General features: G+C 38.9%; 2 protein-coding genes across 4 annotated transcripts; one reads left to right on the forward strand and one right to left on the reverse strand.

Moving 5' to 3' along the window:
* Nucleotides 1–461: 461 nt before the first annotated feature.
* On the forward strand, nucleotides 462–5,099 carry pigb (phosphatidylinositol glycan anchor biosynthesis, class B). Of its 3 annotated transcripts, none has more exons than XM_053323697.1 (13): nucleotides 462–536; nucleotides 693–859; nucleotides 986–1,115; nucleotides 1,794–1,911; nucleotides 2,023–2,127; nucleotides 2,250–2,380; nucleotides 2,482–2,622; nucleotides 2,707–2,758; nucleotides 2,849–3,060; nucleotides 4,229–4,293; nucleotides 4,395–4,614; nucleotides 4,706–4,883; nucleotides 4,963–5,099. In XM_053323697.1, exons 2-13 carry the CDS (start codon nucleotides 748–750, stop codon nucleotides 5,074–5,076), a joined length of 1,578 nt encoding a protein of 525 aa, XP_053179672.1. In that variant the 5' UTR covers nucleotides 462–536; nucleotides 693–747; the 3' UTR covers nucleotides 5,077–5,099. The 3 variants fall into 3 exon arrangements, with proteins under 3 accessions (XP_053179672.1, XP_053179680.1, XP_053179665.1); XM_053323705.1 differs by having other exon boundaries at nucleotides 470–536; nucleotides 654–859; XM_053323690.1 differs by lacking the exon at nucleotides 462–536 and having other exon boundaries at nucleotides 548–859.
* Nucleotides 5,100–5,802: 703 nt separating this feature from the next.
* ccpg1 (cell cycle progression 1) lies at nucleotides 5,803–15,924 on the reverse strand. The gene is made up of 10 exons (XM_053323679.1): nucleotides 15,810–15,924; nucleotides 13,340–13,429; nucleotides 11,252–11,369; nucleotides 10,657–10,742; nucleotides 10,385–10,574; nucleotides 9,084–9,425; nucleotides 8,577–8,665; nucleotides 8,045–8,170; nucleotides 6,634–7,943; nucleotides 5,803–6,001 (listed from the first exon to the last, which is right to left on the reverse strand). The coding sequence occupies exons 2-10, from the start codon at nucleotides 13,397–13,399 to the stop codon at nucleotides 5,809–5,811; spliced, it is 2,514 nt and encodes an 837-aa protein (XP_053179654.1). The 5' UTR covers nucleotides 13,400–13,429; nucleotides 15,810–15,924; the 3' UTR covers nucleotides 5,803–5,808.
* Between the last annotated feature and the right edge of the window lie 2,115 nt (nucleotides 15,925–18,039).

The following is an 18,039-nucleotide window of genomic DNA, read 5'->3' on the forward strand; positions in this document are numbered from 1 at the left end:
CCTTGTTGACTGAGCAACCTGGCAAAGTCAGAGTCTCTGGCAGAGATGAACCAAGGCTTTTATTCTGCTGTGGCTTGTAGGATTTTTAAAAAGTTTTTTTAATGTAATTATGTTATTTAAATGACTCTCTTTTTGTTGACCAATTCTTATATTTATTTATTTATATTTTTATATATCATATTTGTTTTCTTATTTTCAATGCCATTTTCAATTTCACCTTTTCAATGTGAGCATTTTATTTAAGCATTTCCTGTCAAGCTCTTGCATTTTAAATTTCACTTTTCACACTAGCACTTTACATTTTCATATTATCATTTTGCATTTTTTTTTAATTTAAATTTCCCTTTCTTTTTAAATGTTATTATGGCCTCATTACTGCAGTGTAGTAAAATAATAATCTTATTTAATTTGATGTCTTTTAATTTCCTATATCCTCCATTGAATTTAACACCGGAAGTACGTTGAGAGTGCGGAAGCGCAGCACAAACCTTTGAGCGCCTCTTGAAAACATTAACGAACTCACTGTGTAGTTGAAGGTATGGTCATTTAATACTGCTGGCTGAATAAACGTTAATATCGTGCAAGTGATTCAATCGTATAACCTGAGATGGTGCTGCAATCTCGTATGTTTAGACCGCAATTTCACTCTTCAGATTTAGACTGAAACCAAACTGAACTCACCTGATTTACAGGTTGAACTATGCTGGCAGCTGGTTGGGGAGATAAGCCGGAAGATAAAATGTCCTGATGGAGAACGTCCGACCACGTCTGAAGTTTGGGAGTAAAGCGGAAGATGTGAAACTGAGGAAAAGAAAATCCCTCCTTTACGCCAAAGAAGATGAGTGTCCTCTGATCAGCGGTGGGGCTCTTAAAGATCAGTGAACATGATCATAAAATAAATAGCGTGTGGTGTCTGCACTTATCACTCAAATCAAGTGTTTTCTGCAGTGGTCACTCTAATAAAGTGTATTTTGGGCCTGCACAGGTGAGCTGAGGACCAGAGTGGCTGTGTTTTGTGTGGTGTTCAGACTGATCAACTGCTTCTTGGTTCAGACTAGCTTTGTGCCTGATGAGTACTGGCAGTCACTGGAGGTCTCCCATCATATGGTCTTCAAATATCCTTTTACATTATCATCAGCTGACTGTGGATTATTATTAGCAACAGTCATGGCCTGCAGTAACTAATATGTTCATTGCTGGGAGGGAGGGGGGGGGGACTCTGCTGTTTTTGTTTTGTGAGAAAGTCAACATCTTGTCTTTGTACTCTCAGAAATGTGAACATAGAAAGCCTTCAGTCTACTTTGGATCAGTTCTGCTGGATCTTTTTCTGTAGTTTCATTTACCTAACCCTGACCAAGATGCAGATGCAGAAAAAATATGAAATGAGGCAAAAAATAAAACAATACTAAAAAAAGTAAAAAATGTTGGGAGAGCAAAAATAAGCTAAGAATAGAGGCAATTAACAACAAATAACATTTACCAAATACTTTACAATATATTGAACTCAACACAATATAACATCATTTTATTTTCCTTTTTAAACTTTTGTAACATAAAACATTATCAGGGACATAGAGCTGATATCCTCTGGTCTCATTATGTTTCACACAACTACCACACACAATGTATTTTTACTAATGAAGGAAACACTGCTTCTGCTTTGTGGGATCATTCACTTTGTGACAATGGACAGGTGTATGAAATTTTTAATGGGTAAGAAATCACATGTAAAGAAGCAGCAGTTTGGTGTTTAATGTTTTTTTTTAATGCTGTAACAACCTTAACTGTGTGACTTATGGGTATCTGACCTGGGAATGGAAGACAGGATTAAGAGGATTCTCCTATCCACTCTTTTTTGCATTCATATACAAGATATTACACTTTATAAACTACGACTCAGTCTATCTCCTGGCAAGTTTACATTTTTCATTATTCAGACAATTTTTAAAAATCTGCATTTTTGGTTAAGTAAATTTCCTGAACTCAAATGAATGTTTTACTAAACCTGGTCTCTGTCTGTAGATATGGCTACCTCGAATAATTCAAGCTCTCCTGGCTGCGTTTGCAGATGTAAAATTCTTCTTCCTCATCCGAACGCTGGAAAATCGTGATGTCGCAAAATGGACTGTAAATAGTTAGCCTGTATACTTTTTGCTTTACTTTTTGATTTTAGATCCAGGTCATTTTCAAAAGTGACATTTTCTGTAATTTCATGAGATGATATTACTGAATTCAATGTTCTTCTGCAGTTCTTTTGCCATCTGTGCTCCTGGTTCTCATGGTACTGCTGCACCAGGACAATGACCAACAGCATGGAGACCACCATCACCTGCCTGGCTCTTTTTTACTTTCCCCTGCCTGGGTCCAAAACACACAGCAGGTCTTGGCTCATTCGCACTTTAAAACATTTCTCAACTTTTAATAACTCTGATCTCTGAAATAGATCATTACAGAACCTCTGCTGATGTTTTCTGTTTCTAGTAAAAAATATTTGACCCTGGTTGCCTTGGCTGTCATTGTTCGTCCGACGGCCCTGATTGTCTGGCTTCCTCTGTTGATGCACCACTTCTGGCAGGAAGATGACAAACTGAGGCTCATCACTCATGACTACATTCCTATAGGGTTCGTATAGTTTTCAATCAGTTAACTTCATCTTTCGTTTCTCCTCTTGTCTTTACTATTTCATCATTTTTCTCTCCTCTCCAGGGCTCTGGTTGTCGTGGCTTCAACAGTGGTCGATTGTATATTCTATGAAAAGGTGAAACATGTAAATCAAAGGAACATGTAAATCTCAGTAACTGTTCCTTATAAAGTGTTATAATCAGCTGCTCTCTTTTTTTTTCTCCAGTGGACCATGGTGCAGTTCAACTTCCTGAAGTTTAACATCTTCCACGGTGTGGCGGGTTTCTACGGCTCTCATCCCTGGCACTGGTACATCACTCAGGGGTTTGCAGTCGTGATCGGCCCTCATCTTCCACTCTTTCTTCATGGATGCTCGCTTGCCTTCAAGAGATACAAAATCCTGTTGGCGGCAATCGTCTGGACAGTCGTAGTTTACAGGTAAAACATCTGTTTGTTCATCCTTCATTTAACCAGAAAGGTCCCACTGAGATATTATATCTCTTCTGGCAGTGAGTCCTGGTCAAGATGGTAGCAGAAAAAATATAACGTTTCATATAAAAGTACATATGAAGAAACATAACGTCACAAAAAACATACCAAGACAAACAGACATGAAACATACAAGGACCAGGAACTAAAAAGACTCATGACAAATGATAATAATATTCCTTGATGATGTAGTGTTAAAGCTGCAGTTGGTAACTTTGAGGAGAGAGAGGACTTGGCATCAAATTTGAAGAAGTAAAACTTTCAGATCCCTCCCCCTCCCTCTCCGCTGCACTCCTGCCCTGCCTCCAAAGTCCCTTCCCCAGAGGAGGCTGATGTGCACGTGATCGGTAATACATGAACTACACTCCACACAGCTAGATATAAAATGCTTTACAGTGACTTTCACATGGCTATACCTTACCTAGAAACTCAGAGACATGAGCTTGACCGAGCTGAGGAGGAAGGGGGAGGGGCCTGTGTGCGTGAGCAGTGATCGACAGCTGTCAGACACTCCAGACACAATCCTGGCTCTGATTGGTTCTTTTAGTCCGGTCGCAGTGGATTCTGGCAATTTGCAGTAGGAGCAGTAGGTGGGGCTAAATGAGCCTGTTTTTTTTTTGTTTTTTTTACAGATTACTAGTTTCATGTAATACTGTCTTTACATAGTGACAGTCTTTGCAAATATGACAAAAGGTTACTTTTATAAGACTTACCAACTGCAGCTTTAATGCTACTGGAGTAATACTTCACTAAACTGGGTATGTACTGCAGTAGTTTTCTGTATTCACATTACAGGACTCATAAGTAATAGTTGGTAAGCTGTCTAACATCCTTTCACATGTGTGTATTTAGGCGCGCAGGTGATCGAGTGGTTAGAGTGCATGCCATGTACGCAGCCGGAGGTCCTTTGCTGCATGCCCCCCCCCCTCCTGTTTCCTGTTTGACTACTGCTAAATAAAGGCATCTATGCCAGAAAAAATCTTTACAAAAAGAACATGTGTCTTTGGCGATGTCAGTCTAAAAAAACAAAGCTGAAACCAGCAGCTGCAAACAGTAGATGAAACTATATGTAAATTACTGTTGTTGCTTCATATGTTTGAATCTTTTTTTGGTTCAGTTTGCTTCCCCATAAGGAGTTCAGATTCATCTATCCCGTGCTGCCGTTCTGTATGATCTTTTGTGGTGAGTTCAGGATTTTACATCAAAAAATGTTGTTTTTTGATAACAAGCAGCCAGATGTTTTCATCCTGAGTTTTCCTATGTGTGTTTAATGGCTGCTGCAGGAATATCATTGGCTAATTTGAAAGCATGGCGTCGAACTGCAGCATTCGGTTTGTTATTGACCAACCTGTTTGCGGCTCTGTACACCGGCCTGATTCATCAGCGTGGCACGCTGGACGTCATGAGCCACCTGCAGACACTCTGCGACATCAGCAATATCTCCACTCGTACGCAGCCGGATGTCCTCTTCCTCATGCCCTGTCACTCAACACCTTACTACAGGTACAGAACATCTTCACACCCATAGTTTTGATGCATTCTCCAACAAGTGATTTGATCACATGCAGCAGCTGATGTTGCTCTCTCCCTGCAGCCACGTCCACTGCCCACTGAAGATGAGGTTTCTGGAGTGTCCTCCAGATCTTGGAGAGGAAGGTTACGTCGATGAAGCCGAGAGATTCTATGACGACCCTTTTCACTGGCTCAGGACCTCATTTCCATACAAGTCCTCTCTGCCAACACACCTAATTCTGTTTGATGTTTTGGAAAAGGTGAGTCACTGACATTTCAACACGTGAAAATGTGTAAAATTGAATACATGCTGAAGTCTTCATTTCATTTTTGTTGCAGGAAATCTCTGCGTTTTTGCGTGTGAATAGCTTTAAGAAGACAGCGGAGATATTTCATACTCACTTTCCTGAGGGGAGAGTTGGAAGAAGCATCTTTATTTATGAAAGGCACTGACAAACACTGGAACAATGGCAAACATTTAGTGAGAATGTCCTACAATACATAGATTTACTACTGAAATAAACATTAAAAACTCAAATATTGTGATTTTTAAAATGTGTGAGATGTATGGTGTGCACTTGTTTTTCCAGCCATGTTTTCTCCAACTTGTGTGAAAAGTAAAATAAAACTGTCCGTTCCAGTTAAAACAAGCTGAAGCTGGAATGTTAAAACAGCATTTTAACTCTGAAAGCAAATTACAAGCACATTAGTCAAAGCTATCATTGTAGCAGCAAATTCAGACAACTACATAGTTGTACACAGAAACATAGATAATGTGCCGTTTTTTTTTTTTTTTTTGCATTTTTGTCTGACATTTCACAACTGCTGGGATACCAATTAACATTTTCTGCTCTTTTTTTAAACAAAAGTGCTGCTGTTAAAGATTTTATGAAATTAAATTTCAGCAGGAAAAATTCATTGAGTTCTTAATTAATTAGCAAATACTAAGTGCTCCATTTTCACATTGGTAATATTTGACTCATACAAATGTGCAGATGAGATAAGATATGCCACATCTTCCATTCAAAGCTGATAACGAGTAATTAACACAAAACAGCTCAAGGACGTTCAGTAGCATTAAAACGGTAACATTGTGCAAACTTACAAAACAAAAAGGACACATCGAACCTAAATACAACCCAAAATCAAATTCGCAACCATAATCTTAAACCAGGTGAGATGTTTTCAGTATTTGGGATCAAACGGCATGGGACCCAGTTCTATTTTGACATCTGCTATGTGTCTGTCTGCGTTTCTTCCTGATCGGCTCCACTTGCGTTCGCTGTGTGGTCGGGGTCTGGGTCTCTGCTGCTTACGTTGATGATGCTTTGTCCTGGACGACTCCTCTGAATCTGACTCAGGTCTTTCGAATGGCGCACTGTTTGATTTGAGATGAAACAGAAATGGTATTGTATTAAAGTGTTGAATTCAAATATGTACAAGCTGCTGTTTTCGCAGTTTTCACAAATCATCTTAAGTAACTCCTAACGAACAGTGAGGAGAAACTGCTCCAGATAAAGAGCGTATGAGTCTCCAAAGTTCCTGTAATTCACAAAGTTTATTAACAGTAGAGGTTGCTCCTAAATATAAGAGAAGTTAAAGGAAGTTCAGAGGACACTGAAGTCACTAAGAGCCGCTCACAGTCGTTCAGCTGCTGCAAGTAATGTGCTTCATCATGTCATCATGTTTTTTACTTTGATAGTGAGCTAGGATCCATTGAGTTCACCAACAAATGAGACATGACTGTTTTCACAACTCTGGAAAAGTATAGTTTTCAGCACTGATGTATATGAGCCTTAAGTCAGAATAATGAATCAATCATTAATAAGCAAACCAAAATCCTCTTCAAATACACACTACATGAGATATTTACCAATTTATTAAAAGAAAACTTAAACAAGGCTGATTTCAGGGCCATTGCTGGATTACCCAGTAACCCTCAACTTCAGCCAACTGGAAAAAAAATTCAGTCAAGAACACGCTGTACTGGAAATGATGCAGGACACTGACCTCGGGCCATAGCTTTTTGTGTAAGCATCTCCAAAGAAGTGCCGGAAGACGTAGTCGTCAAGATCTCCAAACAGATCGTCATCAAGACCATGATACTCGTGCATGTCTGTCAGATAGTCCTCCACGCCGTTAACAAAGTCTGTGAACAGCATCTGGTCGTGGATGAACACGCCGTTGTGGAAGAAGTTGTTGATGAACATGTCCAACTCTTTCCAGTGGTGGAAGTGGTCGACCTCCTGCTGCAGGTAGCTCTGAAGCAGCTGGTAAAACTCGTCTGCTCTTATTGGCTCCATGGCTTTGTTGAAGAGGCTCATGGATTCCTGGTAGGCGCAGTCGAAGACCCCAGCGCATCTTTTCTGGTTGGCTTTGTGGGTGTTTTGACCTCGATCTTGATTAACTTTATCACCTGATTTTCGAGTATTGTGGTTGCTGTGGAAGGAATCGTCAGATTTGTGTGAGTGTCTGTGTTGAGGTTTGTGGTACCTGTGCTGCCATGACTCTTTTGTATTCTTCTCGTCACATTTTTTATGATAAAAGCCTCTGGCCTTGTTGATGAAGGTCGAAGCTGAATCCTTGAAGTGGCGGAAAGTTGATTTGACAGAATCTGAGAATTTCCTCAAGTTCTCCTTCACAGCTTCCTTCGCTTTCTTGATCTGCTCTTTGTGGTGGTGGACAAACTCTTTGGTGGAGTTCTTCACAGCATCAAATGTCTCCTTCACCTTCCCCGCCATGCCCTCTTTAGGTTTTTTCACTTTCGACTCTGTCTCTCCTTTGGCTCTCTCTTCTTTGGTTTCCACATACAGCCTCTCCCACAGGTCAGAGCGCTGCTGCTCGAAGCTGAGCCTCTTCTCCAGCTCCATCAGACGTGACTGTAACTCTTCTGCCTCTGAACCGGCTCCTCTTCCAGCTCCACTGATGCGACTTCTCAGCCGATTCAACTCCCTCCTCAGCTCATCTGTAACTTTCTTCTCCATTTCAAGATTCTTCCTCAGTGTCTGTGCTTCGGCTATCATGTCTTCCCGCTGGCTGCGAAGGCTTCGGATCTGTTGCGTCTTGTGCTCCAGCTTGTTTTCCAGCCTTTGGTTTTCTGACTGTGAGAAAACCCACGTGTCCCCACCAGCATCAAAATCTGCCATCTTTAAGCGCAGGATCACCAGCTCGTCCTGCAAAGCAGACAGGGATTTTTCCTCTCGTTTCAGGAGGCTCTTTAACTGCTTGTTCTCCACTGTCAGGCTCTGCTGCTGAGACATGATGTTAGTCCTCTCCTCATCTTCCTGTTTCAATAACATTTCCAGGTTGTCCTTGTGGGCCTTGTTGAGAAAAGAAGGAACATTAGGAACATTTTGACTTTTAATTCAGAACATTTGCATTTTTTAAAATCTGAATTAAGCCAACTTGACTTCCAAGTTACCTGAATGTTTGCCTGCTTAATGTAGAGCTCCTCGTTCTCTTTCTTTACTTTCTCAATGACATCTGTGAGCAGTGAAATAACTTCTTGCTCATCCAGGTCATCAAAGCCAAAGTCTACCCTCTGGACCTTAAATGAGAAATTAATGAAATCAGTTATGGTCCATTAAAGCCATTGTCATGAAATCCATAAACACTGGAGTTTGTCAGAATATTTTCTGAAAAAATGAAAATGATTCGCCACCTGACCAAAGAAGAGAACAAAAACTGCTGTTATTGCAGCAGTAACATATAACTCTACAGTCACAATCATTTTAACATTTACTTGTTTAATAGTATGTTGAAAGAAACAAATGCCTACAAACTTAGTTGGTATTATGCAAAAAAGTCACAAGCATGCAGCAAAATGGGCAAATGCATTTTATTACGTTACATAATACATTCAGCTGTGAGCAAGCTTTTAATCGTTTCTGCTTTAAGTCATTTAGATTCCTGCTCATCTCACTGAGTTTGTTTGTGAAAGGTTGTTGTCTTACGTGCTTTTGAAGCAGATGCCTCACACCCTCAAGCTCGTTCACTTTGCCTTTCTCCACAATTTTCTGCCTCTCTTGACTTTGGATGGTGCCTGTAAATGAAAAATGTAATGCTGCTATGAATTTATCGGCCAATTATTAACCCACTAATTTACACACAACATTATAAATCTTTGTTGTGGGAACTACATTTGTTTATAGTGTTTATAGAAGACAGATATTATGATAAAACCTACGAACTGTTAAAGGTTTGCATAAGCACAGTAGTCTTGTAGTAGTAGTAGTCTTGGTTGTGGACAGTTTAGGTCACGTCTTGCTGGCTTTGTGAAAGGGTGATTGACATTTTTCACCATTTTCTGACATTTTATAGATCAAATTACTTATCGATTAATTGAGAAAATGATCTACAAATTAATCGATGATGAAAATAGTCGTAAATTAAATATACAGAAAGTTCTGTATTAAAAGCAAAGCTGGTCAAATCTTCCAGTTCTTCATAGAGCTTCTTACCATAGAAATGACCGAAGCCCATGCTGATGGCGATGATGAGGGCGAGCAGGATGCATCTGTTGAGGATGCTGCTGCCCTGTCCTCGCATTCGGACATCCGGAGTAGCAGGTCTGACTTCACCCCGCTCCCTCTCTCTTTTGACATTATCTTCCTCTTCCTCTTCCTCCTCCTCCTCACTTGGACCAGACTCCAGCGCCTCCTCCTCTTCTTCCTCGTGATCTGTCACAACACTCGCCGTATTCCTCCTCAGCCTTCGTCTTCGTACAACAGTGCTGGGACTTCGTCCTGCCTCGTCCTCACTGCTGCTCGAGTTTGTGGCTGCAGGCTGCTTTCCTGGAAAAACTACAGCAAAATACATAAAGTTACTGCTGCAGTAATTACAATGTGGAAAGACCAGTTATGAAAAAGTGATACGTGCAAAAATAACAGGCTCAGAATGCATGCATATGTGATGTTAATCATGCAAATAACAAATATTACCAGTATTAATTGATTCAGTGACTGATGAACACTATTATTGCAAATTCTTGATCCATTTTTGTGTTTTACAAATGTTCTTGAACACATCAAATAAAAGACAGTTAAAACTGAAATAAATGAAATATTGATGATGACATTGGCATCCTAAATTCCGTCTTTAGATTTGTCATTTGTTGTTACCTCAGTTTTACAAATACAAAAAAACACAAATTTCACTTAAGAAATTCACACCTTAAATCCACACATGCTCAGAAGCACACATCTGTCTATTTTCTCATAACACTTAGACTGATGGAAATGTCCTTTATTTCATATAAAATGTTTATGAATGACTCTTCTAAGTCAGCCAGACCTACAAAGCACCCACCCATGCACACACACAAAGAGGAATTATGAAAAACTATCACACGGTAATTTTCCTGTGTGGTTTGTTGAACGTGCTTTAACAAAGCATCACATCATCAAGCAGCACACGTGTCTATCAGGGACTGAACAGTATTAGTTGTGTGCACTGCTGAGCATCCTAAAAGATTCACTCAAGTTTCGATCAGGCCACCTGGAAAAGAGCGGCCTCCAGTGAGCTGACTTCTCAGATGGTAGCCTAAGTTCACCAGACTCTGCGGAAGTTTCCAGTGACTCAACGTCAAACCTGCTTTGGCGACGTAGAAAACAGGCAGAGGAAGAAACGTGTTGGGTTGATATTCTGTCCCTACATGCTCTATGTGGACTCTTGGGCTGTGAATGGAAATAAAAACCAGCCTGCTAATGAAAACATGAATTCAGTACAGCGAGTGATTAACAGTGTGGTGCTGCAGTCTTACCGGTCTCTGTAGCACTGAACGCATACTGGCTGCTGCAGGAGGTGCCGAGGTAAAACTCCTCATGTGCTGCTGCCACCTCCTCCACCTCTGCGTGCTCGTCCTCCTTTACGTCTCCTAGAGTCACAATGTCGGAGTGATCGCTGGAGGACAACAGAGTCACATGCTCTTTCTCTGCAGGGTTGTCTCCAGCCTGGTGAAGATATGTTAAAGATGGTCGGTACAGGGAGCAGCAACAGAAAACAGCCTGCAGCTTATTTTCATGGTCTTCTCACCTTTGAAGCATACAGTGTTTCATTTATGGTTTGATCTCCCAGAGTGTTGTCGAGTGGAACCCCGACCCTCTCCACATCACACCCAGCTGAGAATAAAACAATTATAATGAATGATAAATGTGTTCATTATTTTAAAAAGATTCACAAATAAGTGATAATGCATTAAAAAATTATATTATGAAAATACTTAGGTCTGCAACTTATAAATATGTTTATTATTGATTCACCTGTCAAATATTTTCTCCATTTATTCTTAATACAGAAATTAAATATCACTTAAAAACTTTAACAGTCTCCTAAAACCAAAGTTAATATATTCAGATGTCTTGTTTTGTCTGACCAAAAGTCAGATTAAACAATTAAAATAATAGTTGGAGATTAGCTGACTATCTAATTGATTGTCTAAATGAATAATAATGTGTACTTTCCCAAGGATAAAAAAACACAACAGAAGCAATAAAACAGTTTACAGTGTAAGAAGTATTTTTCCATTAAGAATGTTCTAATGATATTCTAATTCTAATGATGAAATGAACTGTTATTGCTACTAAATCTGCAGCCATTAGAAGAAAAAGGGTAATCTGAGGATTCTTACAACCAGATGCAGCAGCTGGTGTGTCCCGCAACTCTGCTTCCACCACTGGAGGGCGCTCCAACAGGTCGACTCCATACTCCACTGCAGCCTCCGATCCCAACCTCTCAATATCTGAACCCTGTAAACACAACAAAAATACATTTAAACTCCCTTAGGGAGGCAAACATTTCTCTCATCCTTAAAAGGAAGCCCCGCCTGAAGATGACAAAACTTCAAATGGCAGGCTGTGATGAAGGTTTAGATGTACCCAACCTTAGATTTTACCAACTGGCATCACACCTGTGGGTGATTGCAAGCTGGCACAAGTGTGATCCAGCCTCGATTTGGCATGATATTGATTCCTCTCAGTCAAAGTGTCCCTTGTTGAATCTGTTGTTTATGAATAACCCCGAATCTGTTAAAAAAAACTCTGCACTAACCGATTACTCTCAGTACCATCAGAGCCTGGAGATCCATTCACTCTATAGAAGGCCAGGCTCAGTTGTCATCTCCTCTCACTCCGATTCTTGATAACCCAGACTTCCTGCCAGGCTGTGAGGACCAGGGCTTTCAAGTATGGGGTAACCAAGGGCTAAAGAAATTACTATTTAAAGGCCAGGTTTTACTATGCTTTCAGAAGTTGCAACAGCAATTTGGCTTATTTAATCAAGGTGACTTCTACAGATACTTACAAATTAGAAATTTCATAAAGACACCACCCTAATGACTAATAACACCTCTTTGTGTGTGGACAAAGCCCCGTCTCTACAGATAGGTAAGAAATGCATTAGCCTACTGTTTTTTATAGAGCCCAGAACTCCAAGTCTCCTCTTACCTCTCAAACCACCAAGTAGCCGAAGTAGTGGCGTAATGGGTAGCGTGTCTGTCATGTCATTAATGCAGGACACACAGGTTCGAGTGTTTGCAGCAGCAGGTATTGATAATGTTTTCAGTAGAAAAACTCTGCTGCATTTTCATAACTTTGTTAAGTAAATGCATACAACCCTAAAACATCTGAATTTACAACCTTCAATTTGTTATATGATGGAAATCAAATCTTGACAGACAAGTCTATGGTTGCCATGGATACCAAATACATTTCAGACTTCTCAAGTCTGAGGCATTGGCCGTTAGTCACATGCTCCTGTGAGCGGAAAGAAAATGGCAAAACACACTGAAGAAGAAGAGCTTCTTTGTTTGTTGTATTTAGATCAAAAAAGAAGAAAGATGCTCCCCTCCGACACTCAGTCCCGCAGGGTACAAATAGCACTCCTAATTGTACTGGGGTGCAAATAGCATTCATTGATATTTGACCAAAGGGGTGCAAATAGCCTTTGCCTTTCTATAAGGTCTGGGACCCTTACTTGCAGCATATTGGGCCCACGCTGTCATCTTGCTTGCTATGTGATCAGATATTTACTGTACCTACATGCCCACATTCTGCTATTTTTTTTCTTTTTTGTTTTTGCGTTTTGTGAAAATGTAAATACAAATATTTTTCAAAAAAACCCAAACATTTAAACTGGAAATGGTGAGAGAAATGTGTCTTTATCAACTGAGATTAAAGTTTCTAAGTTATTCCATAAATATTAATGAATCAGAGTAGATAAATGCAGACAAGTCTTCATATCTGAGATTATTGGAAATCTCTCTGCAGATCTAAAAGTGTAAAATATAACAGACACTTGCTGTTGTGAATGAAAAAAAAAATTATGGTCCAGCAGAGAGCTGCAGGACTGTCTGTGGAAAGATTTAATCTTTAAAAAAAATACACACATCCTCGATTCTCACATCTGGTGTTAATTCGTGACTTAAAACAAACTGGGAATGACAAGCATCTACAGCACCATCCAGACATGGAATTTCACTAACTACCAAAAATACCTTTAAATAGTGCAATAATTAGATATGTCTAGCTATAGGTATTTTTAAAAATCCAATAAAAGGGAGACAGTATAATAAAACATCACAGCAGAACACATCCAGAGCTTGGTGTTTTGTTTTAATGTCTTTAAAGTATAACAACCCCTTGTTACCACAAAATGTCAAATAATATAGAACAACCATTAATAGTCAAATAGTATTAGTGTTAGGAAACATGATTTATACCTCGTTACTAATAATCGTCCAGCCACAGGACGACTCTGCGTCACTCGACGTCTCTGACATTTCTGTCAGTTGTCAGCAGTATTCAGTGATCTAAAAGGAGAGAAAGAGGTTGATCAATAATAACTCTGCTGTACTACACCACAATAAACTGTGGTGCAAAATTAAGGTTATGTCAATATATCACAGCCTCAAGAGTTTGGACATTATGCACATGAAAAAATCATCAGTTCCATCTCTAAAATGTTCTTGTGAAATAACAGCCGTTAAGCTGGAGTCTGAATCATTAAATGATGGCGTAACAGATGCAGAGCTGTGAGCAATAAAAACAAAACCAGTTGAGCCTGTAAAAGAAACCCAGGCTCTGTTATCTGAAGATCTCAGCAGCGAGTTAATCACAGACACACACATAAATATTAAGTTAAATAAATAAAAACACACAGAGCTGAAAGTCCTCTCTCTTCTCCTTTCTGCAACATATCTGCTTAACTGTGGTGTGGGTGAGAGTGAAATACTGTGGGCGGGTTGTACATTGCTCAAGAAGAAGAAAACACAGCTGACTCAAAGAAAAAGAATCACTGAATATCATTACTGAGAGCTGGAGGCCAATTTACCCATGAAGCTTTGATACATGAACCATCAACCATTGAGTGCGCTACAGTAGTACATTATTTGCCTCAAGTGGGGTTAAACTTCCTGGTGTTTCCACGGCTCCTAAAAACAAACACATAACCTAAAAAGCTAAGTGAGCCTGTGTGGACAGGCACGTGATGCACACACAGCAGGTATAAAAACAACACACTATTGTGTCAGCTCAAAAACACACTGATGTTATTCTTCCATTTCTTAGCTTTTACTGGTGTTTAACAGTGTCAGTTTGTCTTTCTCGGGTGTGTCAGATACCATCATAATGTTGACTATTTTAAAAAGTAGTAGTTATATGAATCATAATTGTCATGATAGGTCTGCTCAGTAATGTACTTCAATTATTTATGTGAGGAAGAAGAACTGGTGATTCATATTAAAAAAACTTAGAACTAGGGTTGGGTGTTAGGACAACATATTTATTGCTGCTTAAATTTGTCTCCTGTCTATTATGCCATGATGTTTATACTGTGGTATCTATATCTGGAATATCTCTACATGTATCAGGTCATTATAGGCAGTAAGGATGGGAGGATATAAGGATTTTTTATCTTATATCAGGATAAAAACACACAAGATAATTTAATCATGGTGAATTTCCATTATGGAGATAATCGTGAAAATCCTCATGAGTGACTTAAAAAATCTGTTTTGCTCTCAAACAGTCCTTTTGATGTCCTGATTTATGTTAAGTTGCCATTTGCCAAAAGGAGGAGCATCTTTCCAGTCATTCATCACCACGGCTGAAGGCTCCAAATGTGAAAGCATGGATATCAGGTTGACAGGTAGATTATCTTTTATTTATGGGTGATGGTGAGCCTGAATCTGTCCTTAATTGCTTTTTCACTGTAAAGGATGTTCACAAAAAATATTTTTTCCATGACTCAATAAATATATTTGTGTTATATGTGTGTATTTCTTAATTTAAAAAAGACAGATGCTGTCCTTAATATGTAAATCCCAGGAACATTGCACACATGTATAATCTCAGGAACTTCTGCATATTGCACATTTATATATTGCAGATTGTTTACTGTATATAGTATTTTATTTTACTTTATTCATTTTATTACTTTCACCCTTACACTGTTACTTTTTTCCCCACTATACTGTTTGTGTGAATTTAAATTTCTCCCAAAGGGGATAAAAAAAAAAGATGCATCTCATGCCTAATGGGCAGTGCAGCAAAATCAAAAAGCAGGACCACTTTAAGGTAGTGTTGAATTTTACAATGCACTACAATACTAAATTATCACCTTCCTGACAATGTCAACAAAACTGTGTTGGATTGCATCAGTGACAACTTCATTGCATCAGTACCAACCTGATAGTGACTGCGGAGTGTTTGTGTATGCATGGATTCTTCAGTTTTCAAGTACTTTGTACACATCTTTAAACATCTCCATCGCCTGTCTCTGACTATCGATGAATTATGTGAGGCTGATTTCTTTGCTTCGACGTCAAACTAGTTACTTTTATGTCTAAAATAAATAAATAAACAAACAGATGTAACAGCGCCCCGCAGCGGTTACAGGCCGCACTGAGAGTTTTAGATGACGCCAGGCCTGACAGAAAATAAGCAGCATTTACTTCACGGACAGCAGTGGATAAATGTGACTGACTTTATCTCTGTTTATTATTCTGATTTACGGCATTTAGCTGCTCGGTTTGCAGGTAACATTAATTCAACTTCGCAGCTTTCTCACGACTGCTTTCTGAGCGTCGTCGGAGCACTTTAATTAGCGTCGCTTCGACTACGTTCATGATCTTTTGAAGCCCCTTGACATCACTTTCTTTTTAAAAAGCTAATAAAATGGACTTAACTCACCCGTGTTAAATGTCCAACGATGAGGCAGCTGTTTGTAGAGTTATTGCAGTCTGCCCCGGCCCAGGTTATCGGTTAAAAACATTGCAAAGCCGACAGTAGATGGGACATGTAGTTTCAAGATAGTTTAGCTGGAATAGCGACGCAATACATTCACCAAGCCCTTGGAACAACATTTCCCATGAGCCAACGCGGTGGTCAAACAGGCTCTGCGAGGGTGGAGCAACCAGTGTGGAAACAAATCTTCGAAAAAAACGTAAACAAGGAAGCGTGGCAAAACATCCGGACCTAAACCGTCAATTTCATGAAAAGGACAGTACAGACAGACATATATGTTACTGTTCAGGATTTTGTTCTCATGTTAATAAAAGTTAGATAAAAAGTTTAACTATCCGTCACAAAGCAGGTCCGTCAGCCGGATATTTGATCGATTGATTGATAGAAAGCAGCTGTTATGTCAGTGATGTGATTATATTAATCTCCTTGTGTCATCTGCTGAAGGCTCAGTCTAATTAAAACCTGGATCTGTCGTACTTTACTCCAGTGATCGTTTAATGTGCTGAAAATTAATAATAACACTGCAATATACTGACATTTTATCACCACTGACGCACAAAATAACTATATTTATTGGATCTTAGTATAATACCAGACTGTCTGATAAACTGCACAAAATATCACATTTTAAAATTCGTAAAACATATTATTTTTGAATTGTGAGCAAAACACCAGGATGAGGCTTCTACTATTACACTAAACTATAATCACAATGTAGCCTATATGTTGATATAGTTGTCTTAAATTCATATTCTATTTTTTGGTTTAACACAATTATAATAATATCTCTAATTTCATGATGGATCAATATTTAATATTTACAGCTACTGTTAACACATAATACCAATAGAGGTCAGTGTTGCCAAGGGTATAGCCATTTTTGGGCCAGGGGCAATTTAACAGGGAGTTTTGTGTAGCTATAAGTCAAGCCAAATTTATTCTGTAGCCAAGTTGTGGTAGTTGACTTTTAACAGGAAAGTGAAGAAACATTAAGACGTGTGTGTGTGTGTGTGTGTGTGTGTGTGTGTGTGTGTGTGTGTGCGTGCGTGCGTGTGTGGTAAATCTATGCAGCATTCAGTGAAATGCAACTTTAAGTCAAATAAAGCCTGTCAGGGTGATGAAGACTGTGATCTCAGTACCTTATGTTACGTTTAATACTTCAACATTTTGTCCTGTCCACACAAACAAATGCTGATGACGAAGAATTGCATGTTTCGGTGACTAGAAAGTTGTACATCCACTGAATGTTATAGGTCTCTAGTTTGTGTTCGTAAAGTTTCATAAAGCTGTGATTCACAATGGGTCATTTTATACAGTGAGGTCAAGTTTTAAGAAATGGTCTCACTACAATGGCTACTGTGGGGATTAACATCATCACACTTGAATATAATTGGGCTCATTGTATCCATAAAAGTCTCAGCTTCCCAACCATAACCCATTTATGCAATTCCAAGACTGTTTAGTGACCCCAATATGCAGTAATGTTAAAATACACTGTTTTCAGAATAGGTGAAATTAACACATTTATACTGCAAGTAAAAAACTGCATGGCTTTGGGGAGACTCGTGTACATTCAGATATCTTGAGGTGAGAGATCAAGAGAATCCTTTGAAAACAGCCATGCCAGTTTTTCCCTCAACAAAATTTAGCCTAACTTTGGAGCGTTATTCAGCCCTCTTCCCAACAAGCTAGCTTAAAATTGTTCCTACCAATGGACGCTTTAGGTCATCTAGTTTCATATGATTAAAAAATATTAAATTCCTTATTATATAGAATCATCTTTACAAGGTATTTGATTATAATATAATATCAATTATTTTTGTTTTACTGGTGATTAATGCAGGACTTTAATGTGGTTTAATGTGATAGATGGTTGAGGTGCAGCTGAGTAGCAGAATCTTGTATATTGTTGCTTAATTTAGTTTATAGAAATGCATGTTCTATAAGATTACTGTAAGTATGTAAAATTATAACTTAAATGTCTTAATAAGTCAGATAAATCTAAAATGTCTCTTCTAAAATGTATCAGTTTAAAATAAAAATGTTCGAGTACAGTAAATATGCTTGAGTACAGTTTTTGCACTTTGTTACTTTCTGTCACTGTTGAGGTGATTGTTATTGTTGATGCACAGATGATTGATGAGGAGTTTGTATTTACTGCACATCTTGTTTGTAC

The sequence above is a fragment of the Scomber japonicus genome, chromosome 1, assembly GCF_027409825.1.
Source record: "Scomber japonicus isolate fScoJap1 chromosome 1, fScoJap1.pri, whole genome shotgun sequence".
Lineage (NCBI taxonomy): Eukaryota > Metazoa > Chordata > Actinopteri > Scombriformes > Scombridae > Scomber > Scomber japonicus.